The sequence below is a fragment of the Labeo rohita genome, chromosome 2 (genome assembly GCF_022985175.1).
Source record: "Labeo rohita strain BAU-BD-2019 chromosome 2, IGBB_LRoh.1.0, whole genome shotgun sequence".
Lineage (NCBI taxonomy): Eukaryota > Metazoa > Chordata > Actinopteri > Cypriniformes > Cyprinidae > Labeo > Labeo rohita.
In genome coordinates, this window is record NC_066870.1 from 15,092,933 (window position 1) to 15,119,933 (window position 27,001).

General features: G+C 35.9%; 1 protein-coding gene across 6 annotated transcripts; it reads right to left on the minus strand.

Moving 5' to 3' along the window:
• Nucleotides 1-226: 226 nt before the first annotated feature.
• On the minus strand, nt 227-26,046 carry csnk1g2a (casein kinase 1, gamma 2a). 6 transcript variants are annotated; one of them, XM_051126827.1, is made up of 12 exons: nt 25,892-26,046; nt 22,248-22,989; nt 18,328-18,397; nt 13,062-13,210; nt 12,749-12,983; nt 12,373-12,458; nt 9,992-10,076; nt 9,758-9,903; nt 9,059-9,142; nt 7,022-7,123; nt 6,304-6,410; nt 227-1,841 (listed from the first exon to the last, which is right to left on the minus strand). In XM_051126827.1, exons 2-12 carry the CDS (start codon nt 22,488-22,490, stop codon nt 1,787-1,789), a joined length of 1,362 nt encoding a protein of 453 aa, XP_050982784.1. In that variant the 5' UTR covers nt 22,491-22,989; nt 25,892-26,046; the 3' UTR covers nt 227-1,786. The 6 variants fall into 6 exon arrangements, with proteins under 6 accessions (XP_050982784.1, XP_050982758.1, XP_050982767.1 ...); XM_051126801.1 differs by having other exon boundaries at nt 9,758-9,906; XM_051126810.1 differs by lacking the exon at nt 25,892-26,046 and adding an exon at nt 25,731-25,879 and having other exon boundaries at nt 9,758-9,906.
• Nucleotides 26,047-27,001: the final 955 nt, after the last annotated feature.

Here is a 27,001-nt window from a genome sequence, read left to right on the forward strand (position 1 = left end):
CAATCATATAACTTCTTCGGAATTTTTAAAAAGAATGCACATTTTTCAAGTTATTTTCTAAGTCTAAAATATTTTACTAGGTAGAAATTAAGCAGAATATAATAATAATACAAATCCTTAATCCTTGTCTAGTAAATCATGAATAACTGGTTGAACTGGTTAAACTATATCTAACAACAGCTCATTCATGTTTTTTGACATTTTGTTGTAAAAAAAAAAAAAAAAAAAAAAAAAAAAAAAAATGAATGACTGAACAATCACATGATGTCATAATTGGTTGGCTCAGCTGTATCTGAGAAACTGTGGGAAAAGTCATTTGGAAGTGTAAACTTGTCTTCTGTCACTGTAAAATAAACTACAAGCGTGTGACACTTACTATCATGTGCAATAAAAGTTAAGTCAATTGCTTTGCAGCTCCAAATGTGATCTATGGCACCACATCCTGGTGAATAACAGCAACTGCTTCTATGGTCACATAATGCGAACTGTACTGAAATAACTCTTGCTGGAACAACCACCAGAATTTACCATGATTATGCACACAAACAACATGTAACATCTTATGAGGCATAGAAGAAAAGCAACATTTAATAGGTATGTAAATCAATACACATCCTCATTCTGATAGGCAACCCACAGACTCAACGTCTTCATGGAGCTTTGCTATGATGCACTTTACAACAGTGAAAAAGAAATCTGAGAAATGCCAACAGGCTCCGTTCGACTGGGACGGAGCGCACGGTAGAGAACAAACAATCTGAGAGGGCCGTGGACACCTCACCTGGATAGGAATCGTAGAGAGGGACACATTAGTGTTAAATGTTTTACTTGGAAAGGCACAAACTATGATTCCCAGGTAACTTAATCTAATGCGAAATACAAAAAAAAGCACAATTTTGACTGAGAGAATCACTTTTGTCCCTTTTGGAGAGACCAGCCTGCTGTATCAATGATCCCACGTCTGCCTTTATTTCTTGCTTCCTGTTAAATGCCAAACGGTTAGCTTTTCCCCTCAAAAGTGCAATTCACAGAGGAGAGATCCAACGCATTCTCTCCGTCTCCCACAGTACCTGAGACCAGCCACTGTGCTACAACATCATCCACATCGACAGGAAAAAAAAGGAAGTAAAAAAACAAAAGAAGAGAAAATAAACACTAAGAGCGGTTAAAAAAAAAAAAAAAAAAAAAAAAAAAAAAGTTCACACATTCTACAACATGAGTAAAACTGGGAGAGCAGATTTTTAAATTACAAAAACAAAAAGGAAAGACAATTTACATAGGTCGTCTGAAACCGGTGTACTTCTCTCTATACGTCAGTCAGCAGTCTTTCCCCGCTTCTTTTGATCCCATAAAAAACAGAAACACCATGGAGCACGTCACTCACTCATCCAGCCAGTGTGAAACTGAACGGATGTCTGTGTGTAAGTGTGAATCTGGTTGCCTTTTAGTTCTCAAATAATCGTTTTGCATGTCATCTAAAATACAAGTTTAAACAGTCCATCTGGGTTTAACTCACATAACATATATCATCTTATTTCTGACCGTTGAAGTCTCTTCTGGTGTCCCACATTGTACAAATATATTTATTTGTTCCACTGAATTGTTTCCTTACAAAGAGTGTCAGAGCCCAGAGTACTGAGGTGTGTGTCCTCTCTGAGCAGATGCCAAAAGTGAGGCAGTGAGTTTCTGTTCTGAGGTGGAGCTCCACGTTTCAGCTCGAGTCCTTTGCTTTTATTTTTTACTTTAAATGCACCAGTGACTCTTAACGTTTCAAAGATGTTCCTCCTCACTTGTGCCGCTGGAGCGCTTTCCTCTTCCTCCTCTTGAAGAAACAGCAGCACCTGAAAAGAACAAAACAGTCAAACAGTCCAAGTTAATTTTAAAAACCCACTAGGATAAAAAAAAAAAAAGGCCAAAATGTCTCCTAATGTTAGCATGGGATCAGACTGCACAACTTCATATGTAACCAAAAAAAAAAAAAAATAAGAATGCTGTAACGATGTTCTGAAGCATTTAAGCTCATGAAACTTAGTTTCTACATACTCCAGGATTATATTCTTATTTACCAATATTTTGGGGCAGCTGTGGATGGCATACAAGTACAAAACCTTAGGAAAAACTTTTAACACCTTAATTTACTTGCCGTGGGGTGTTGCATTATTTATTTGAAGTGAATGTCTAATGCAATTTCATGCATACTATTTACGTGTGATCAACGTTTGCGTAAGCAGCAGATGTGTTAGGCAAGTAACACGTAACATTTTAATTATATTTTGCTAAAATGAACGAAATTACTCAAAAAAAGATTTGTTAATTTTGCTGAACGAGACTCAAGGGTCCGAGTCGGTAAAATGATCCGAACTCCCAATCATGCTCAAGATGAGCATTTGTGGTTAAAAAGTGTATTCATTTAAGAAAATGACAGATCGTTTCGCTAGATAAGACTCTTCTTCCTCGGCTCAGATTGTTTAGAGCCCTTTAAAGCTGCTTTTAAACTGTATTTTTAACCTTCAATCTGCTGAGCACTATTGAAGCCCACTATATGGAGAAAAATCCTGTAATGTTTTCCTCAAAAAAAATTATTTCTTTGCAACTGAAGAAAGGCATGAATATTTGGATAACATGGGGGTGAGTAAATCACAGGAAATTTTTATTCGGGAAGTGGAGTAATTCTTTTGAATGCTATTTTCACACACTAATATTGTACTTAATTTACTAAAAATTATTCTTTACTTCTAAAGATAATCTTAAGAACATTTAAGTGTCAATCAACTGTGCTATTTTAAGATACCATGAATATGATCTAAAATGTGGCATTAAAAAATATAATTAGATACTACTTGTAGTACACTTGACCCAATCTTACCCACTTTTAAATATACATAGAAAATAGACTTCTGAATTATTTTTTATTTAATATAAGAATAATATATAATATACAAAGTGTATTCATAATGTATTGCCCACATATTTTTATATATTAAATAACTTATTTCAAATGTATTGTAACTATGTTAAAATGTCCTTTATATGATATCCAACTACGTTTAAAGTCAATTTAAGTGTTAATGCTAATTAGTGCATTTATATTAAGTGTACTTAAGCACCACGGCTGGGAAAATACTTATAACTAGTAAAATAGTAATATATTTTAATAAAATTAATTTAATTTAAATGTAGGATTACTATATAAAAGTCTAATTTTTAAAGCATTCAACAAATTTAATTTCACAATTTTAAGAAATAATAATTAAAAAAAAACTATATTTTTGCAGTAATATACTTTATTGCAGTGTATTAGTATTTGAGTATTTAGTATTTAAGTATTAGTGGTATTTAGTATACTTTTTCCAAGTACACTGAGGTACTACTGAAATAAAAATATACTTTTAATTAGTGTATTTATAATGTATAACTTTTACAAAAACATGCTAAACATGACCAAAGTCTCAAAAAACGAGTTAGATGTATGTGGCAAAGATACTCCTTCAGAGTTTGTATGAGTTTCTGAATTTTTTTTTCCAAGTATGGCCCTGTATGATCCCAAGATGTTCATGACTTTCTTTCTTCAGACGAAAAGAAATTAAGGTCTTTGAGGGGAAAACAATGCTGGATTTGTCTCCATATAAGTGGATTTATGGGGATCAACTGGCTAAAGGTACAAATTGCAGTTTCAGTGCAGCTTAAAAGGGCTCTACACAATCCCAGCAGAGGAATAAGGGTCTCATTTATTTAAATGATCGGTCAGAAACAAACAAAAATGCACTAGCTCACATTCAAATTATATTTTAGTTAGTTTGAGTTTTCCCTCTTTTCCTCGCTTTCCTTTGGTAAAAGCGCCGTGCACATTTTACTTTCACTTTCACATTTTTCCTTCTTTTCTTCACCTTCCTTCGGTTTTAAGTAGCTTGTGAAAGTGTTGTGCGAATTTTACTTTCACTTTTAAATTAGCGGTATTAACGTAATGTAAACTTTTATTAACAAAACGAATAATAATACACCACGTTATATGCCTAATATAAAATAATAACTTATACAAAGTTTAAATAGATATACAAAACTGAAAGTCAGTAAACACTATGTAACCAAATTAATAAAAAACGTAAAACATTTATAAGCAAAACGAATAAGGAGGAAGCACAGCATACACCTTGATGTAAGATAAAATAAAAAAAATAATTACACAGTTTAAATGAATAAAAATCAGCAAACACTGTGGAACCAAATAAATATGAAGCTTCCACTATCACCCTTGATAAATGGCAGAAGTCAACAGGCTTTTCAAAATCCAAAATATTTTTAAAACGGGCACTTTTGCATTTAATTTTGAAACTCTTCTGCATTTAATTTTTCTGCCATAGTATTGTCTTTCTGACCCCTCTCTTCTTTTCAGTCAGCTCGACTCACTCGACTCACTCGACTCACTCGACTCACTCGACTCACTCGACTCACTCGACTCACTCGACTCACTCGACTCACTCGACTCACTCGACTCACTCGACTCACTCATTAAATGAAATGTGATGCGACTGTCGTTCGGCACACTGCATTGAGCAGCAGCCACGTTTAGCTTTAATTGTATTGTCTGTTCTCTAACTTAACTAAATTATTTTTATTACTGTAAAAAAAAAAAAAAAAAAAAAAATCTAACTGACAAGCTCTTCTTTGGGTGACTGAGAGATGAAGCAGCACATACCACCATCTACCACTTACTGTTTAATGAATACTGAGCGACCTAAGCCATGTAGCACAGAAATTACGCTTTCGCTTCACTTTAAAATGAAATACGAGAAAACTATCCTTCACGAAAATTAATGCCATGATCATATGAATTTAAGACTTGCTGCTCTGATTTAAGACCTTTTCAAAGCCTTAATTCACAGAAAAGTGGTTTAAGACTTTTTAAGACTTTAAGAACCATAGAAACCCTGGGATATGATGAAAAACTTCATCTCATTTTCTGCTCCAACTTCAAAATCGCCCAACATCTTTTTTTACCTTTTTTTTGTAAGGGGAATCTGGCTTTTTTTTTGCACATTCGCTTTGTAAACACTGGATTGGTACTTCCGTCTAGGTCACATGTAACCTTTCCAACGTGATTGCGTAATTTGTGAAGCTGTGGACGAAGAGGTAGTGCAAGACGAGCATTTGTGGTTAAAAAGTATATAAATTTGGAGAAAAATCCTGGAATGTTTTCCTCAAAACCATAATTTCTTTTTGACTGAAGACAAAGAGGCATGAGCATCTTGGATGACATGGGGGTGAGTAAATTATAAGGAAATTACCATTTAGGAGTGAACTAATCCTTTAACACGAGAATGGCAGAAAAAAAATATTAGTGATGTCAATCAATCGGGAATAATAAATACTTACATGCACAGTTTTAAGGCAGCTTTAATCGCCTTATTTAACTTCATGTCTAAACTGACGACATAAGTATGACACTGCATACTCGTAGTTTAATTTGGGTTTGAATATGATACAGCTCTTTAATATAGCCTAATACAGCACACGGCAGCACATTTCTACATGCACTTGAAGAGCACGTGCTACAAGCACAGTATAACGGCTGACAGGACAGGAAGATTCCTTTTTTGCTGACATATGGCCTGACAACAACTCATCTAACCACAGTTCACTGATGTTCTACTGAAGCTCCTCGTCACCGATAGGCTACTGTTTCCACGCTCATTTGACGTGCCTGGCACTGAGGTGAAGATGGATTCTGAAAAGTCACCCGTTTGATGTGCTATATATATATATATATATATAAAAATAAGTAATATGTGTTATTACTTGTATATTACTATTTATTAATATTTTTAAATATTTAAACTTACATTTATTTTTAGCTTTTTTTTAGTTTTTTTTTTTTTTATTTCTGTTTAGCTTCAATTTATTTCATTTTTAGTCATTTTAATACTTTTTTTTTTTTGGATAGGAAGCAAAGTGGGAGAGAGAGAAGGGGGCAGGGATCGGGAAAGATCCTCGAGCCGGGATTCGAACTTGGGACACCCATAGCGCAATGGCGCTGTGTGTCGGCGTGCTGCCCACAAAGCTTTCGGCGCCAACGTAATTTTACTACGTAATCTTATCGTAGTTTAGTTAGTAGTAAAATGTAAGTATTTAGTAGTAAAAAATGTAATAGTTGCAGTTAATAACAACAACACTGATTTAATATAAAATTCATAAACTGATAATTGATTCCTAGGAATGAAACCAACTTTGCAGGTTTGCAGTACACTGGAAACATTTGTAGGGGAAATTTGGGCATTAAAGGTTTTTCTGAAAAATGGTACTTACTTTGTATCATCAGCCACCTCTACCTCAGCAGGGGCAGTTATGGGAGCGTTGGAGTGTCCCGCCGTGGGATCGTCTGTATTCACTTCTCCGTTGGTTGAGCTCATAACCTGAACATTAATTTAAGGCAGCAGGCAATGAGTTAGACTGATTTAATAAAAACACAAAACCAATTTCATCTAACTTACACTTCACATTTTACAGTTCATGGAACTCAGGTTGGAGCTTAGTAACCTATTAAGGACATTTTTTTTTAAATAATTAAACTGTTCAAAATCAGGTTGCTCAGCACCAACCAGGGAAGGTTAAGAAAGCAGGGAAATGTAAAATGAAAAAAAACAGCGCTTAGTTAGATAATGGAAATACGCCAACACAGAAAATGATCAAGTTTAATTGGAAATCTTGGGACTAATATATTTTAAAATGAAAATTTACAGTCTTGGTAACTGAAACTACACAAGCAAACATCCGTTTGTCTTGCTTAACTACTTGTATACAACACAAGCAGTATTTTCACACTGAAGTCACCAGATCCCAAGCCTAACCATCAAGAGCGTGCAAGTGATGTGTGTTAGACAAAGGCAAGAGAGGAAAAGACCATTTAAGTGTTTACAGCTGGAAAATGGATAGAGGTGAGAGGATGAAAGAAACAGAAAGACAAGAACAGAGAAAGGAAGAGATCGACACCAACGGCATGCAGTACTGCGCAAACACCCAGTACCTGGACAGAGCCCCCCAGCCTATCGGCCGTGAGGTGCGACCCCAGAAGCTCCCTGTTGGTCACAGGAGTGGGCTGGGACTCACTTCCTTTAGGTTCTGGAGACTGGCATGACAGCGATGGGAGGGAAGGGGGTGGGGAGTGGCAAAGGGCATAAGAGATGTTTTTGAAAAGAGGTGAGGGTGTAAAGAAAAAAAGAACAGAACGAGTTTAAAGAGGAACGCCTTCCATGCACAAGCAGACTCTTCTAGCTAACAGGATAGAGGTGGAAATAAAAGTGTGAGTGAAAAAACAAGAGAGCACGCGACATGCAGTGATGGAGAGGGAAGCTAAGCTCTTATCTTCCACAAACAGCTCTAGCCAATCATATCAAAACTTGTATATAACAGACTTTATTTATCTAAGGGACTGTGACCAAGACATGGAAATACCACTGTCTAAAAGAATGACAGCATTTGAGGAAATGACAGTCTTGCAAAAACTACTCTGGCTGCAGGAAGTTGTTTCGGGATTGTTGATGAGCGAAACAAAAAGATATTGTTGACATGGTTTAAAAGATAATCATAAAACATTAAGATAACATTTATAAAATAACACTGCCTGAAGCAATGTTTCTCCAAAAATAACCAAAGAAAATAAAAAAGGGAAGCTGGTACTTAAAAGTAATAATTGTGGTCCCTTCTTCCTCTTTTACATCAACAAGGATCTGACTGTAAAACTAAAAAAGTGAAATATGTCCAATATAATAAATATGGTATATATAAAAAAAAAAAAAAAAAAAAAAAGGAAAAAAGTGAAGCAAAATTACTGTCAAATTGACAAATAAACATTTTTATATCGGTTAATGTTTAAAAAAGTTAAACAATAAATTCATAAATCATTAAAAAACAATGCTAGTGCAGTTCACAAGATTATAATAGAAATTAAATAACAAAATAAAAAATTATTCCATAAAAAACATGAATGTTTAAATTAACAATTTTTTAACTGTTCAGTTTTAACAGTTCTTTTTCATTCATTAATTAAAGAAGTCCACTTCCAGAACAAAAATTTACAGATAATGTACTCACCCCCTCGTCATCCAAGATGTCTTATCGACTTCAGTCGATAAGAAATTATGTTTCTTGAGGAAAACATTCCTGAATTTTTCTCCATATAGCAGACTTCAATGGCTCCCCCAAGTTTAAACTTCCAAAATGCAGTTTAAATGCAGCTTCAAATGCTCTAAACAATCCTAGCCGAGCAAGAGGGGTCTTATCTAGTGAAACGATCGGTCATTTTTGAAACAAACTGACACTTTATTTACTTTTTGTCTTGTCTGCATGAACAGTTTTTTTCTGGTTCAATACAGTTGTTTTTCCGTTTCAATAAAATAGGGTATGTTGAAAATCTCCCGTCTTGTTTTCTTTCCCAACTTCAAAATCGTCCTACATTGCTGCAGAAGTACCGACTAAGTATTTACATAGTGAACATGCAGAGGAGATCAAATGCCCTTCACAAAAAAAAAAGCTAAAACAGTGACGTATGTATGTTGAAGAAGAAAACAAGACAGGAGTTTTTCGACATACCCTAACTGTATTGATCCGAATTACACAGACTACAGATCGCAGAGACGAGACAAGACGAGTGTTTGAGGTTAAAAAGTAAATAAACTGTCAATTTGTTTAAAAAATCATTTCGCTAGTCTTATTCCTTCTTCCTCGGCTGGGATCATTTAGAGCCATTTGAAGCTGCATTTAAACTACATTTTGGAAGTTCAAACTTGGGGGCACCATTAAAGTCCTCTACATGGAGAAAAATTCAGGAATGTCTTCCTCAAGAAACATAATTTCTTATTGACTGAAGAAAGAAAGACATGAACATCTTGGATGACAAGGGAGTGAGTAAATTATCTGTAAATTTTTGTCTTCATTTTATTTTAAAGTGGCACTCAAAGCAATTAAATTACAACTTATTACCTGACCATATACTGTAAAACTGCACAAAAAAGGCATGTGCATAATTTACAACAGCATGAGCACATAGTGACTTCCATCCCACCTGGTTTTTGGTCTGTGGTTGTGCTTTGTCTCTGCTGCTGGGCTGCAGAGGTGTGTCACTAGGCATAGGTCCTATTGGAGTCGGCTGTATAGACATGTAAAAAACTCAACATCCATGTACTCAGTTACATCATATACAAGTGATTTATGATCAGGGGAGCACATAAGTTTTTTAGCCAGGTTCTTGTAAGAGTACCTAGAGATTTAGTTTGGTCCTCACACTGAACATAGTGTGACCCATTAAATATAAAAAATAAATTAAATAAATATAGTCCAATGATATTATTATCACTATTGTTAGATTTAAATAAAATAATAAACAAAAGAATACAGTGCGGTAATACTATTATATTGTGTAATATAAAGGGAGTATTAAATAAATAAAAATACAATAATTTTATAGTAAACCTGACAATATTTACTATTTTATATTAGCGCTTTTATATTTAGAGCTTTTAATTAAAGAGCGTTCAGTGAATGAAATGTCACATTTTAGCAATGTGCTTTGAAAACGGCAGCAAGTAGCCTAGAATTATGCTTTCAGTTTGAATAGAAATCTTATATAGTACTAGACAACCGAAAATAGTAATTGTGCATTAACAGCTGTCAACCATGTCAGTACGCAAAAGAGCATTTCTTATGTGGACCTGCGGACCACTTATGTGCACCCATTTATGATATGACGTCCAATTAGACTTACCAGCGGCTTTCCGACCCAGTCATATTCATAGTCAAAGACATAACCATTTCTGTCAAAGAGGTCTGTAAAGAGTTTTCTCAAGTACTCGTAATCCGGTCTTTCAAAGAAATCCAGTCTCCGCACGTAGCGCAGGTAGGTGGCCATTTCTTCTGTGAAAGGTTGTCAAAGTTAAGGCAATGCACTGGAGGTGAGAGAGCACAAGATATGTGGCCATTTGAAAAAGAACCTGCTTACCAGGGAAACTCTCACACAGCACTTCTATAGGGGTTGCCCGTTTGGTATCTCCAATTTTCTGATAGCGCTCCTTCAGTGTGTCAGCCTTAATGAATGAAATGAGATGACAAGAAGGATAAGAACATTTTGGGAATCCATTAAGACATTTGTTCAGTAAACTGCTATTTATTATACTATTAGCAATAGCACTTTATTTCACGGTCCTGTGCGGCATGTACAGTTGTAGAATCTGCAAAATGTTAATTATTTTACCAAAATAAGACGGGTTCATACAAAATGCATGTTGTTGTTTATTTCGTAGTGACCTGAATAAGATATTTCACATAAAAGACATTTACATATAGTCCATAAGAGAAAATAATAGTTGAATTAATAAAAATGACCCTGTTCAAAAGTTTACATACACTTAATTCTTAATACTGTTGCAACCTGAATGATTCACAGCTGTGTTTTTTGTTTAGTGATTGTTGTTCATGAGTCCCTTGTTTGTCCTGAACAGTTAAACTGTCTGCTGTTCTTCAGAAAAAAATCCTTTAAGGTCCCACAAATTCTGTGGATTTTCAGCATTTTTGTGTATTTGAACCCTTTCCAACAATGACTGTATGATTTTGAGATGCATCTTTTCACACTGAGGACAACTGAGGTACTTGTATGCAACTATTACAGAAGGTTCAAACGCTCACTGATGCTCCAGAAGGAAAACCATACATTAAGAGCTGGGGGGTGAAAACGTTTTGGATTTGAAGATCAGGGTAAATTTATTTTGTCTTCTGGGAAACATGTAAAAATCTTCTTTAGCTTGTGTAGGGCAGTACTAAATGAGAAAAATATGATATTTAGACAAAATAAAAAAAAAAGGTACACATCTTCATTCTGTTCAAAAGTTTATACCCCTGTGTATCAGTGAGCGTTTGAAATTTATGTAATAGTTGCATCCTCAGTGTGAAAAGATAGATCTCAAAAATCATACAGTCATTGTTGGAAAGGGTTTAAATACACAAAAAGGCTGAAAAACCAAATAATTTGTTGGAATTTAAGGATTTTTCTGAAGAACAGCCAGCATGAACAACAATCACTGAACAAAAAATACATTAATTTAAAACACAGCTGTGAATCATTCAGGTAACAACAGTATTAAAAATCAAGTGTATGTAAACTTTTGAACAAGGTAATTTTTTTATAAATTCAACTATTATTTTCTCTTGTGGACTATATCTAAACATCTTTTATGTGAAACATCTTGTTCAGGTCAGTACTAAAAAAAAATAGCTTGCATTTTGCATGATCCTTATTGTGGTAAAATGGGTACTCGAACACAAGATAAACCTCTCTCATGCTATTTGTAACTGTAAGAATGAAGATACATTTTCCTCATGTTATTTGTATGTTAAGGGTTTTTTTTCTACATTTTTGTTATGTCACACCATAGGACACAGTCAAATTTTTATTTGTCAACTACCCAAATAATTAACATTTTCTAGGCCTTCATTCACCTTCAGAACACAAATTAAGATATTTTTCAGTTGAAATCCTAGAGCTTTCTGAGTAGCATGTTCAAGGCCCAGAAAGGCAGTCATTAAAACAGTCCATGTGACATCAGTGGTTCAACTTGAATGTTATGAAGCTATGAAAACACTTTTTATACGCAAAGAAAACAAAAATAACTTCTTTCTTCTCTTCCGTGTCAGTCTTCCTGTCTATGCAGAGTCAGAAAGCTCTCCAACTTAATCAAAAATATCTTAATTTGTGCTCTGAAGATGAACAAAGGTCTTATGGGTTTGGAACGACATGAGGGAGAGTAATTAATGACAGTATTTTAATTTTTGGGTGAAATATCCTTTTAATATAGTGGGAACTGCGTAATAGGCTAAATTAAGATTAGTATCTGTCATTCAAAAGGAAATTCACAGGTCTTTTTTTTCTCCTTTAGACTATAAACCAGATACCAAAAGCTGTAAACAAACATTTTTAAACATATCTCTTCAGTCTTCCAAATAGGTCAGCTTATCGAGGCTGTATAGCTATTGGTTATTCTGCTGACTTTTCATGATAGTGACAGATAGTGAGGCTCATGACTGTTTCAGACATTAGCTGAGTGAGATAAGACTCTCAAACCTTAAAGATAGCATCAAAACATAGTTAAAAGAATAAAACTGAATGGAGGGGAAACTCTGACCATAGATTTTTACCTATTTACAATACTTAAAGTCTCAGTTTTTATTTGCAGAACTCTCAAGTATACAATAAACTATGGCATAAGACAATCAGCATTTTTCTAAAATGGTATCATTTTCCCAGTTAAAATCTGTTTTTGAACCAAACCCCTAAATCGAAATGCACAAAGGCAGCTAGCATTTGTTTCACTCCACCTACAACAATACCTTTAAACCTTGCCAGGGCAGACTGCCTCGTAGAAAGTACATAAACATATGACCCAGCGCCTCCAAGTCGTCCCGCCTGCTTTGCTCTGCAAGATAAAAAGACATGCAGAATTATGAAACCGCTAGCTACACTAGAATCTGTCTTCAGTCAGACAAGAGTCTTAATTCACAATATAAAAAATCCAGTGCAAAATCCACCTACATCTTACCAATGCACCATGATTAAATCTAAATGCTGTTGCTGAGCCTGTAGAGATTTGTCACCAACGGCTAAGCTAGGTTTTAAGACGTACTTTAGTCTTTATCCCCCATGAAATTCTAATAACCCTTCCTAAGCCCTAATAGAGCAAATCTTTCCTGTGTGTGTGGCTCTTACCCTTCCCCAGGTGTGTGTTGATGCTCATGTAGCGAGCTGTCCCCGTTAAGCTCTTGTGCTCCCTGTAAGGGATGTGTTTTTTGGTCTCAGGGTCAATGTATTCTTTGGCAAGCCCAAAGTCGATGATGTGGATCGTATGTTGCCTCTTGGTCCCTGGCCGGCCCACTAAAAAGTTCTCGGGCTTAACGTCCCTGTAGATCAGACTTCTTGTGTGCACATACTCCATCCGTGTGATCTATGATAGAGATATATGTTGTATTGGAACTAATGGATTTATTCTTTTTATACAAAGTGAGTGAGAGATCACACTGACCAGCTGGATTGCGATCATCAGGACGGTCTTGAGAGAAAAGGTTCTATCGCAGAGGTCAAACAGGTCCTCCAGACTGGGGCCGAGCAGCTCCAGCACCATGGCATTGTATTTCCCACAAGGCCCAAAGTAGTACACCTGAGGAACACCCTCTGAACACACACACACATATGCAGTTAGAAAACAAATTCACAGAGTTCTGAAATAGAAGTACAAACTGGCAGTTTAGCACAGTATTAAATGAGATTTCTTAATAAGACTACATTAAGGCAAAGCACAATAATCTTTTGTTTTGTGGTGTTCGGCATTCTTGGAAGTTTTAGGAGCAATTATTAGGTCATATGAGGTAGACATGAATCTATTTCTCTTGATGTATGCTACATGTTTGTGTATGATAGGTACAGACTTTAAATGGGCTGGGAATCACATTGTGATTGCTTCAATCATTTTAAAGGATTAGTTCACTCCTGAATTAAAATTTCCTGATAATTTACTTGCACCATTTCGTGATGTTCACGTCTGTCTGTGTTCAGTCAAAAAGAGATGTTGAGGAAAGGTTTAGGAGGAACATAACATTCCAGGATTTTTCTCCATATAGTGGGACTTTAATGGGGATTAACAGGCTGAAGGTCCAAACTGCATTTTTAATGCAGCTTCAAAGGACTTTACATGATCCCAGCTTAGGAATAAGGGTATTGTCTAGTGAAACTATTGTTCATTTTCTTAAAGGAATAATTTATATACTTTTTAAAGAGTAGGTCATTCGAAAAATATATTTTTTGCCAATTTGTTAACTATCCTTCATTGTAAACAGTCTGCAAAGTTCATCAAAAAAGTGCATGATGAATAAACATTGTTTCTCGAAAGAAAGAGTCGACTCAGAACTGTCTTAAAGGGGGTCATCGGATGTTAAGTTCACTTTTACATGTTGTTTGAACATTAATGTGTGTTGGCAGTGTATGTACACATCTACCCTATAATGATAAAAATCCATGCAGTGGTTTTTAATTAATCTGTAAAAATAATATTCCCTTTTTCCAAATCGAGCCATTCTCAGGTGCCTGTCGTTGTGGCGTCACACCGACAGAGGCCGCTCCCACAATAGTTGATTGACATGAGCGTTTTACCTCAGATCAGTTGTAACAGTCCGTCCTCTTTGTTTCGATGCCAGAGCAGGGATGTAAGTTTGACAAGAATATCTCTGATTGAGTGATTGAGGTGTTGTGCTGCTGGATGTAATAATGAACACAGTGGTCGTCATTTACCCCCGACATCTGAGCTGCTGAAGATGCAGTGGATTACGTTTGTTTGTGAAGGGAATTTGCCTCCTGATCTACATATATCCATCTATGTTTGTGCGAATCATTCATGATCCAGCTTCACTTACAGCAGAAGTGAGTATAAGGGTTTTTTTTTTTATGAATCTTTGCGATCGCCTTAATAATGTGCTAGTTAGCAGGTTTAGCAGCTAAACATGGCTAAAGTAAACGGGCTCGTCTCTCCACAAAGTGAAGAGAGGGGTGAGATGATTTTTGCAGAGCTCATTTTGACAATGTAAAAAGGGAGTTGTTTTACAAAACCATTGAGAATTTTTAACCAAAGTATATTATAGACTTTTCATTAAGACCCTAAAGAATCATATCAACTAGTGGAAAATGGGCATCCGTTGACCCCTTTAACGAGTCGTCATATTGTCGAATCTTCTACCTGTTACCGATATATGTAACTAGATAACACATTTGCATTATCACCACCTGCCCGTGAAATACAAACACTTTAACCTGCCCACAAACACTTCTGCTAGTTAGTGTGTTTACATCATGTCGAGAGAAAGATGATGTGAATCGGAGCCTAATTTTTTTTTTCTCATGATACTACAGAAATACAATTCAAACATTTTGTTGTGTGCTCGTCAAGTACTGCTTCTCTAATCTTTGAAAATTCAAAGCAGGATTTGCTTAAACACTTGTCTATGAAGGATAAGTCCGTACCTGCTTTATTTGGACTAACAGGCCTCTCCAAACCGCAGGGGTGGGTGATATGGACTAAAAAATGATCAAGATATATATATTTTTCCATATCATTCGATATTGATAATTATCACGACAATGTCAAATTTTTATTTCTTTCAAGTTCAAAGGCCAATTTTTTTTCTCTCCAATGTGAAAGTCGTAAAAACCAGATGGTCAGAACATGACACTTCATGTTTTTGAATTCTTAACACTTTTCCAGTCATTTTTCCTTAACAAAATAAATTAAAAGTAATTTCTTAGTTCTACATGTTCTAATGAGTAATATTGTTTCAAATCAAGAAACACATTTGTGCTGCATAATATTAATAATAATATAAAACATTTTTTTGTCTCTTAGAAATATACATTTGATAGTAGCTTGAGTTAGGATGCAGATGTAGATTTATGTTCATTATCAATATCAGTAACATCGGTAAAAGTTGTAGCAACCTCATTTTTATATGGTGAAATTGAATTATTCTAAATGTTTGAAGGTTTTTTCTTTTAATGCACCATTGGTCATTCATAGTAGCATATATTAAGATCACGATAATCACAGTTAGAAACACAAAAATAGCATCTCAATACCATGGTAAAAATGTAATATGGTTTCTTCTGACTGTATCGCTGCGCACAGTGTTTCTCCTGTTTGTCAGCACTGTATCATCTGGCTATAAACCGAGCTATGTGTGTTCTTCGCTCAATTCAAGCACTTCACACTGGTTCTCACACACCACACTAGTGGTCACGACTGAGACTCATCAGCGAAAATGTAGTAAACCGCACCGACATTTAAACTTTGATTTGTGTCGTTTATCGAGCAAATTTAAATCACATGATAAATATCGTTATTGATTTATCACCCAGCCCTACGATTAATACATTATGCGTACATTTTCAACTCAGTCTTTAAAATATCACGTTTTTTGTGCTAAAATGTGATGTATACCTAGTGCTGCTTTAGGTTTCCAGGTAAACCTCGATATTACCACATAATTTACTCACCCCCTTGTCATCCAAGACGTTAGAAATTATTTTGAGGAAAACATTTCAGGATTTTTCTCCATATAATGCCTGATTTTGAACTTCCAAAATGCAGTTTAAATGCGGCTTCAAACGATCCCAAATGCAGTTGTAAACGATTCCAGCTGAGAAAGAAGGGTCTTATCTAGTGTAATGATCGGTTATTTTAATAAAAATAATACAATTTATATACTTTTTAATGCCAAACGCTCGTCTTGTCTTACTCAGCCTGGACTGCTTTTTTTCATGACAGTTAGGGTATGTCGAAAAACTCCCATCTCATGTTCTCCCTCAACTTCAAAATCATCCTATATCACTGTTTTACCTTTTTTGTTAAGGGTGTTTGATCTTCTTTGCTTGTTCACTTTGCAAAGACTGGGTCGGAAGTTCTGCAGCGACGTAGGATGATTTTGAAATGATTTGTGAAGTTGAGAGAGAAAATACGATTGGAGTTTTTCAACATACCCTAACTGTCTTGTGTCAGAATACACAGAGTTCAGGGAGAGAAAAGCAAGACAAGCGTTTGAGATAAAAAAGTATTTAAATTGTATGTTTTAATGAAAATAACAGATCGTTTAAAGCTGCATTTAAACTGCCTTTTGAAAGTTCAAAATCGGGGCACCATATCAGTCCATTATATGGAGAAAAATGCAGAAAAATTTTCCTCAAAAAACAATTTCTTTACGACTAAAGAAAGACAGACATGGAACATCGCGGATGACAAGGGGGTGAGTAAATTATATGTGAATCTTTGTTTTGTAAGTGGGCTTCTCCTTTTTTAATAAATATTCTGAGAAAATTACAATATTTTCTGACCGTATATGAAATTTAAACCTTTTGTAAAGGACTCCAACACTAAATTAGGCCACTTTAACATACCATATGACCTGCTCTTTAAGCACAAATGCTCATCACGCTCTAGCTCTGCGATGTGCATCTTCACGCATTGCGTAATCATGTTGGAAAGATCACAAGTGGTTAGTTCTTCATCTGTGTACTATTCAAAAAGATATCTTTTTTGTAAAGGGCTTTGACTTTCTTTGCACGTTCGCTTTGTAAACACTAGGTCAGTACTTCTGCCTATGTCATACGTGACTTTTCCAACGTGATTACATAATGCGAAGTCGAGCTAGTGCAGGACGAGCACTTGTGGTTATATAGTATATAAAATTAGATTTTTTTTTAGAAAATTACCAATCGTTTCGCTAGATAAGACCCTTATTCCTTGGCTGGGATTGTGTAGAGTGCTTTGATGCTAAATTGAAACTGCATTTTGACCTTCAATATGTTGATCACTATTAAAGTCCACTATATACAAGAAAAAAATAATAATAAATCCTGAAATGGTTTCCTCAAAAACCTTAATTTCTTTTCAGCTGAGGTAAGAAAAACATGAACATCTTGGATGACATAGGGGTGAGTAAATTATTAGGGAATTTTAAATTCTGGATGTGAACTAATCCTTTAATGTGTTTCTCTGGCTTCTTAAAAAAAAAAAAATGTTTGAAGCAAGTATGTAAACAGATGCATATCAAGCATTGTTAGAACGCTGAAAAATATCAAGACGAGGACTTTATCAGTATCTCCAAGCCCCGGTCTGGCCTGAGACTGAAGTAACTCTCACGGTACCTTCGACAATCACAAAAACACTACCTGAGAAACCACAAACACTCACATAAATAGATTCGCAATACAAGTAGAGCACAGAGGAAAGAGTGAATATGAAAGTGCACAGTGTCATGTTTTTCTAAAGCTCTTCTCATGAAAAATGCATAGCAGCATAAAAAGGGTCTGAGGCCTTAATGCTGGGAACAGAGATCTCTGGTTCAACAGCAGTGAGAGATGAATGCTTCAACCAGATGCTTCATCAGCAATGCTTTGGATGACTGTTGAAATAAGCTTAGCTAGGTTAACCTTCCACATCTTTGACTAGAAGTTAGCCTTTTTCTATCCTGCAAGTTTTATCAAAAGTTGTCTGAAAAGAACAGAGCAAGTAGAGCAATCGATGCACAGGAACCACAGCTTGTGCTGATTAAGTTCGTCATCTGTGCTGAAAAGAGGATGTGGACAGGATGGGCTAAAAGCAACTCACAATTGTAAATAGGATGTGGACAGCACAAGCTCTACAACAAAGAAGACGTCCCCAAACTGTGGTCAGAATACGAGTGCTAAACAGAAGGTTTTAAAGTAATGTGAGGTGAGAAAAACAGGCAGAAGTACAGCTTATTGCTTACCTGAGTTCCCCAACTGTTTGTAAAACCTGTATTCGAGATGGAGCTGGGGTGCTCTGGATTTGATTGGCTCCTATGAAAGAGCAAAATTAACATGATTAGTTTTGGTGGCCTTCTTTAGTAGCAATAAGAAGCTGGATATTAACATTGCTTCAGCATAAAAGCATTAAACCATGAACAAATAACTTGACATGGTACTAATTTAATGTACATATTATTGTGAATCCCCATAGTTAAGCATATATTCATTTGCGACTTCTATCATTAAGATATTGCTAGGCACTTAAGACTCAGGTTATGCCATCACTAAGCAATCAATATGAGGTGGTCCATTTAGCTGAATGCTGTTATGTTTTTACATAAATAATGTAAGTGAGAGAACGTGTGTGTGTGTGTGTTCAGTTAAGTGCAGGATCCAGGGTTGAGTCATCTGTGGCACCAGCAGCTCTGAACATGCGGAGGAAAGCGCTACTAAGCAGGAGGCAGAATGGAAGAGCCAACTAAATATATAAATAAATAAAAACAAACAGATTGCATAAAGGCCACAGGATGTATTAAATACCCAGCAGTGGAAAGTGAGGAGTACAACAGGTTTACTCTTTCAGCGTTTATTTTCAGCATGATTTAACACTGATAAACAGTCAAATCAGAGCAACATCAAAACCTCTTGCTTAGTACTAGTAACTGGCTAATGCACCTTTTTCACAGCGGATATTTGTCCAGTCATTAGGCATGCATGTACTGTGATCAGCACGATAACAGAATGAAAAGATGAAATCAGTTGTAGCATCTCTATGCAGCTGTTTTCAACAGACCTATACTTCACTCTTATCACCAAATGTGTAGCTACTTCATGTGTGATTAAGGATCTCATTACAGTTTGTAAAGGTAAGACCAAGGAGCTAAACGACATATAAAAGTGACAATGTCTTGTTTATGTGATCACACATTACTTTTAAAGCAGAACAGTTTTTTGCAACAGTAAAAGTAATAGGGAGGGAAGTGAATTTGAGACTTCTATAATGTGGTGAGACTCTAGAGAATCGAGTATTCACAGAATACATCTTATACACACTCAAAATTGAGGCCGGCGTTGCTCACGAACAATGTGGGTGGCTACTCAAATGTCCCTAGATAATATTCTAATCACTAACTCATCTTTCCCTGTGTATTTTGGATATGCAGGCTTGAAACCAAACCCAATTAAAATATTGATATGGAGAAACAGTTTTAAATTTGTTTTTGCATGGCCTGCCCAGCAACTAACCAGAAACAAAAGCGGACGTTTTTCTAACCGAAAGAGAAAGACACCGCTTCCACACACTATGACATTGACCAATCATAAAACAAATATTTACAGTACTATTCAAAAGTTGGATTCTATAAGATTTTGTAAGCATTTTCAAAAGAAATCTTGTTAACACTCGTTAATGCACTGTGAATTAACATAAACTGTATTTTCATTAACATTAATAAATACTGTAATGAATGTATTGTTCATTGTTTGGTCATGTTAGTTAATACATTAACTAACATTAATGGAACCTCATTGTAAAGTTACCAAAATCTCATTTAATCAAAAAAAGTAGATATGTAAAATTGTGAAATATTATGACTTAAAATAAATATATATAAATAAATTATTATATTTTAACATATAATTTATTTATTATTATAAGAAATCATAACCCCAAATTCAAAACCCCAAAGTTTTGAATGGTAGTTCAATAAATATAGATTTTTATGAAAATAAAACAAATTTTTTAAAAAATATTTTAGTGACTATTAAATCTACTTTGCTACTGAAACAGTGTAGTACTCATACATGGCATTCAATACACACATACTACATTTAAGTCAGACCAGGAATCGAGAAATATATTTTGCAACATAAAAGTATGTCATAAAAGTAAAAGTAAAAAAAAAAAAAAAAAAGTCACAGGGTTCCTGTTTAGCACATTGTTTTTACATATTTGCACCTTCACGCTCTTATAAGATAAACTGCTATTGCATGAAATAAGCATTTTCATGCATAATATTATGCTATTATGCATTTTTGCATAATAGGAGACCTAAGGTGTTTGAACACACTTGTGTGGCTGTAGTGTGCGAGAACAACCAGCCTATAATGGTAAAAATCCACCTACTCTTTCTCTCTGAACACACAACTCCAGATTTGTCCCTACGTACACATCATCATAGGGGGAAATCCCACCCATTTGTGATGATCCTTGCCACATTAGCATGGACACAGCCCTGAGTGAGAAGCAGCAGTCAGCTATTACTTGCTGTAGCTGCTGTAGATATACAATGTTGGCACCAAAGAGGCATTGCAAGTGTTGTGTTTTGGGATGCACCAACGAACACAGGTGTTTCCATAGACTCCCTCCATCTGAGCCGATGAGGACACTGTGGTTAAATTTCATTTTTGAAGGAAAAGTCCCAGAAAAAAAATAGGAAAAGTCCTCTGTATGTTTAGGAATCAATACCAACACTTTGCGAACCACAGTTCCAGAAAAAGTACATTTCACACGTTTGTTTTCCAAATTGCCTTTCTGAAAGAGCTTCTTGCCACTCTGTAAGGCTAATGTTGCTAAAGCCACCAATAGACGGGTTTCCATCCAATGTTGCGAATTTAACTTACGCACAAAATTTGGAATATCGCATAAAACAAATGCGAATAAGCACCATTTTCATCCAACAATTCAAAGAGAACAAAATCATCACTTCCTGATAAACTTACCCCAAATTATTATTAAGATAAGTATGAGAAGTCACTGAATATATTAATTTTCATATAAATAACTTGCACCTCAGAGCAAGCAAACGAAACACAATAAATGTAATCATTTCTTTCGGAGGTGGATGCCTGCTGTTTGGGAACATAGTCGTGTAAGACAGTTCTAGGAGGCAATCATGCAGAAATACTTTGACGACAGACTTTGCTCAGACATTTCAGAATGACCATAACATTTCAGAAACTGTGGAACGAGATCAGTCCACTGGTTAGACGGGTTTTGCCGTCCCATAGTGCAAAGTCATGACTTTTTCGATGTGTACTGAGGAATTTATTCTGCAAACGCATTTCCATCTCTCATTATTTGCATTCACCCTTTTTCGCACAAGCCAAAAACCACCTCAAGTGAGCATAAAATTTTGGGCAAATTAAGGGATTTTTATTTGAATGCTTGAATTTGTCAAGCTTATAATGACAAGTGGGACTATTGCATAAAGTTTGCAATAGAACACGATGGCACCATGAGAGCAGCTGTGTCAATATTTCAATGGCGCTATGCTCCCCATCTGTGTAATTCATAAACACGCATTTATTATGCACAGCACAATCACGGCTGCCTTTAAACATATAAGGCTGGACACCAGTCCTGAGAGTTTCAGACAGTTTCAGTGCGTGAGATTGTCCTGTTTTCTTTTTTCTGGCTCTTGAAGCTCCACCCTCTTCTGAAAAGGGGGCCGGAAGCACCAGCTCATTTACATTTAAGGGGACAAACACAAAAACGGCACTATAAAAAGTGGTATTTTGAGCTAAAACTTCACATACACACTCTGGGGACATCAGACTTATTTAACATCTTCTAAAAAAGGGTCATAACAGGTCCCCTTTAAAAGTATATTCTTCACCACAAGTTAGGAAATAATTGTGTGTTGTAAAGAAAGATATCGTCATATTACAATAATTACATGTTTATGAGTGAATGTAAAATTTTTCTTCCAAATAAAACTGAACAAAAGCGAACACAAGTACTGCATATTAATCTAATGTGGGTTAGATGTTTTAAATTACTGTGTTTACTTTCTTTTGCAACTGTTTAACAGCACACACACACTACAGGCAGCAGCTGAAGTTCAGTGTCCATTAATTTGTAATATAAACACAACACCAACTGGTCTTGTAAGGAACTTACCAGTTTAATGGCCACATATTCATTGGTGTAAAGATTTTTCCCGAGTCGAAGCTCGCCGAAGTTCCCGCAGCCGATCTTCTTTCCCACTCGGAAGTTAGGGCCAACCATAAGCACCCCCGAGGTGGTCCCAGACCCTCGGCCACCCCCATGCCCTGTCCTGCTCCCACCAGTCTTAGACATTCTCTTTCCTTCCTCCGCCTCTCCTTTTCCACCTCCTCCTCCTCCTCTCTTATCAAAATCCATAAGCTTGTGATACCCCGGCCTCTCCACGATTACTCCACTGCCATAAAATCACAGAGCCACCAAAACAACTAACAACAGGGGCACGGGGAATGGGATGGAGGAGAGGAATTTAAAGAGAAAGAGAGTGGAGGGAATGGCTTATCCACAACACACCTCTACACATGCAGGTTAAACTAGACATTAACTGCTTTTATAGATGGGGAAGGTATAGGAGACAATCCAAGGGCGATACGATTTAGGCCGAAGACATCATATGGAAATCTTCCTTAAATCCAACCATAGAGGAGCACGCTCCTTGGGAGAAGGACAGACGCTCACGACCCTAGCTGGTAAAAGTGAGGCGGTGTCCGGCATCGGTTTCCATCCTTTGCGACCCCTCCAGGTGGTTCTGCAGTAATGTGCCAGGCATTCCTTGAGCCCAAGTATGAACGCAGAGCATATCAAAGTTTGCGTCGAGGGGAAACTGGCGGCACATCAGCAGCTTAGCACTTTAGAATATCTGGGGCAGAGAAAAGCACAATTAGCACTAAGTAGACTGCTTAAAAGTACACAAAGAACACATGTTCCACTATGGTAGTGAGGAAAACACCTTGGACTATTAGTCACCCTCATGTTGTTCCAAAGCTGTATGACCTGTGTGATTCTGTAACTACTGACTTCCACTGTATGGACAAAAAACTGACACATTTCTCAAAATATCTTGTTACACAGTAATAAAAAATAAGTCATACAGGTTTGTAAGGAAATATCATTCCCAAGTTAACTATCCCATTAATATATTAATGATTTAAAAGACACTTTAACAACTCTTAAACAGAAATATATTGAAAGAAACCCCTAAAAATAACCTAAAATGTTTTTTTTTTTTTATCTCAGGGCTAAAGAAGAAAGCTTTCTTGTGCTACCAATTACAACTTTACGTTACGTTTATGTTACTACCACAGCAGCTTTCAAAGGGACGATTCAAACAAAAATGAAAATTACCCCATGAGTTACTCTTAAACGATCCTAGGTGTATGACGTTTTTTTTTTTCTCAGAGGGACACAATCGATTTAAATTATATTTAAAAACAAGCTGAATCTTCCAACCTTTTTAATGTCAGTTAATGGGGTTTAAGATTTTGAAGCCCAAAAAACTGTCCATACATCATAAAAAGTACTCCACACGGCTCCAGGAGTTAATAAAGGTTTTCTTAAGTGAATATATGCTTTTGTGTAAGAAAAATATACATTTTACAACTTTATGAACTGTAATTTCTAGCTTCTGCTAACTGTCGTCCACAAGAGAGTGGCGTTCCAGTGGGTGATGTAAGGCGTAGGCGAATGTAGTGATGAACACAGAAGCACAGAGGTCAGTAATCAGAAGTACAAAACGAGGACTTGTACAGAAAAATGTTGGAGGATTTTGATATAAGCCAAGAGGAGACTGGTTTTCCTTTGAGACTGGCTTCAAAATCTCAACACCCATTCACTACCATTATAAAGATTGGAAGAGACAGAACAATTTAAATGAAACTCTGATTGTACTCATCTGAAAGAAGAAAGTCATATACACCTAGGATGGCCTGAGGGTGAGTAAATCAGAGTAATTTTCATTTTTGGGTAAACTATCCCTTTAACACTCTATGGTAAGACAACGAATTACCTACAACATTTATACATAACCGTATACAAAACACACTTAAACACCGTTTGCTTTGTTTCAAAGCCTCAATCTCTTGCAAGACCTCAGATAAAACAGAGCACATACAATAAAAAGCGCAGAGAGAAAACATCAGCACTGCACCATCACCGTTTTTGTGAAACACGCAATTTAGAGTCCGAACGTTTGAGGGACACGAAACCAGAGACCGTCTCCCTACAGGAAATGTTATCTAGCGTTTCTGACTTCCAGCTCTAAAAATACATCCCTCAGGAGCTCGAGACAAGGACTGAGGTCGTGTGAAGACAAGCCGGAGTCATCTTGGACCCGAGTGTCTCGGTTATATTGTTAGCGGTGAGAGACACCTCGGCAGATGTTACAGATGATGCCGTCCATGGGTTTTTTTTTCCTTTGATAGACATTCAAAACTAGCCACATAACCTGTAATCTTATAGGTGTATGCTACTGCCATATGGATATTACTCCAACACACTCATCTCTGACCAACAACAGATTACTATTATTACGATTATTATTTTATAATTGTAAACCATGACATTATTACACTTTCAGCGAAGCTGTTTTAAACAAATATGTATTGTGAAAAGCGCTATACAAATAAAATTAAATAGAATTTTTAACAGAGAATGTCCCTTAAAACGAAACTTAAAAACATTCATACCCTGTAAGCTTATTCTTAATATTAAAACAGACAGACAGACAGATAGATAGATAGACAGATAGATAGATAGATAATTGACGTTACATCTTATGACAAAAAAAGAAAACTGGTGTTTTTACATGAAGCTATTTTGCTGTAATGCACAAAATTTGATCAGTCAAAAAAAAAAACAATGTTTTTACTTTCTTCCTGTGGATTTGTAGCATTGATTCCACTTCCAAATACAAGGTATCAGTATCACAAACTATGATTAAACGTTATCAAATCTATAAAGTCAACCATCCAGCTAAGACTATAATCCATCGTCTCATGTCGGATCAGGCCTGATCTACATGCATCGACAACAAAACTGTTTTACAATGCCAACAAATGTGATACCAGGCCTGCACAGTGGCCCTCCCTCTAGATTCAGCAGCTTGTCTTAAATATGACCGATTCTTCTTACGATTAATAAATGAAAACACTGTACTCGGTCAAACATTTGTTTCGAAAAGACATCTAAAAGGATAACTTGCGAAAATAAACTAAACATATGTGCCTGCTAGCCTATTTCTGCTCGCCACCAAAGTATGAGAAAGAAACTTAAGTTACTAAGATGAACTCCGAGCATATTTTGGTACACCGTGTTCCCTTTGTAAAAGTACATTAAATGAAGGTAAAGACAGCGAAGAAGAGACCTTATTGTGAATCCTCGAGTGCTGAAGAGCTAATGTTGTCAGTTAGCCACTGAGTTGCCAACTAAGCAGTAGAAATGAGTGAACACACGGCTAACGCGCTAACTAGCCCAAACAAGCTAACGATATGTGGCCTGCGCTTCAGCGGGCTAACGAGAGTTACTAAATCAACATAACAACACCAGCGAGGTTGTGGAAAATCAAAGACAGCTTGTTATTGTTTACAACCACGTTATACATACGTCAAAGCGATATTTGTTGACAGGCACACTGATTTTGTTGCCAGCCATTAACCGGGCAACTCCTTAATCCTGAACAGTCGAAATTGGTCTAAATTACGAAGACGGAATATTCCATAAATCGCTCAAGGAGGAAGACGTATCCACAGATTAGACACTTTTACCTAGATCTCTGTATTATAAGTCGATGACAGTTCTCATTTTGTCGGTTTTAATGCTCATTCCTTGAAGCCATTATCATTTTTTCTCCCTCTTCGCTGATGTCTCTTTAAGCCTCTCCGTACAGCTGGCGCGTTTCCTCCGCTGTCGTTGGTCACCGCACTAGGGCTAAGTTAGAAATCTTACGTAGTTGGGTTTGGAGAATACCAGGTCATAAAATTCCGCGCTCTTCGGAAAAAATAATGCGCAGTTTCATTCAACGTAAAACTACGTGAGAAACTGAACAGGATGACGTAGAAACCGGTGAAGACCGCTTTTGCAATAATGGAAATGTTTGTACTGTACGTAGGTATTATCCACCACATTTCATGTCCCCAACATTTTGTCTTAGTATACTTGATAACTTACTTAAAATAAATTAGTTTGGAGTTTTTTTTAATCTGTAAATTTACAATACCGTGCAAAAAAAAAAAAAAAACGGGGTATTATTTTATTCAGAAAGGATGCGTTAAAATGTTAACTTGTGTTAAAATGTTACTAATGCAACTTAAAATTTTAAGGCAGCTGGGTTACTTACCCATCTGTTAAGTTTAGCAAACACAAATATCTAAGTTGTTACATAGTACAACTTAACATTTCAAGTTAAATAAACTTATTTTAGTTGATTGAACTTAAAATTTTAAGGCAGCAGGGTAACAAATTATTTTAAGCTGACTCAACAAATTGTGTTTTTATTTTTTTACAGTGTAGTGACAGTATAATGTTTTAGGAGAAACCGCATCACATTATAGAATTTAAACTCACATACTAAAACACTACTAAAACATACTAAAACATACTTATTTTGTCTTAGTATACTTGATAACTTACTTAAAATAAATTAGTTTGGAGGGTTTTTTTAATCTGTAAATTTACAATACCGTGCAAAAAAACGGGGTATTATTTTATTCAGAAAGGATGCGTTAAAATGTTACTACACATTTCTATTTCAAATAACTTTCGAGCTTTCAATTGATCAAAAAATCCTGAAATTAAGGTATCGCGGTTTCCACAAAAATATTAAGCAGTGCAACTGTTTTTAACATTGATGATAATATTTCTTGAGCAGCAAATCA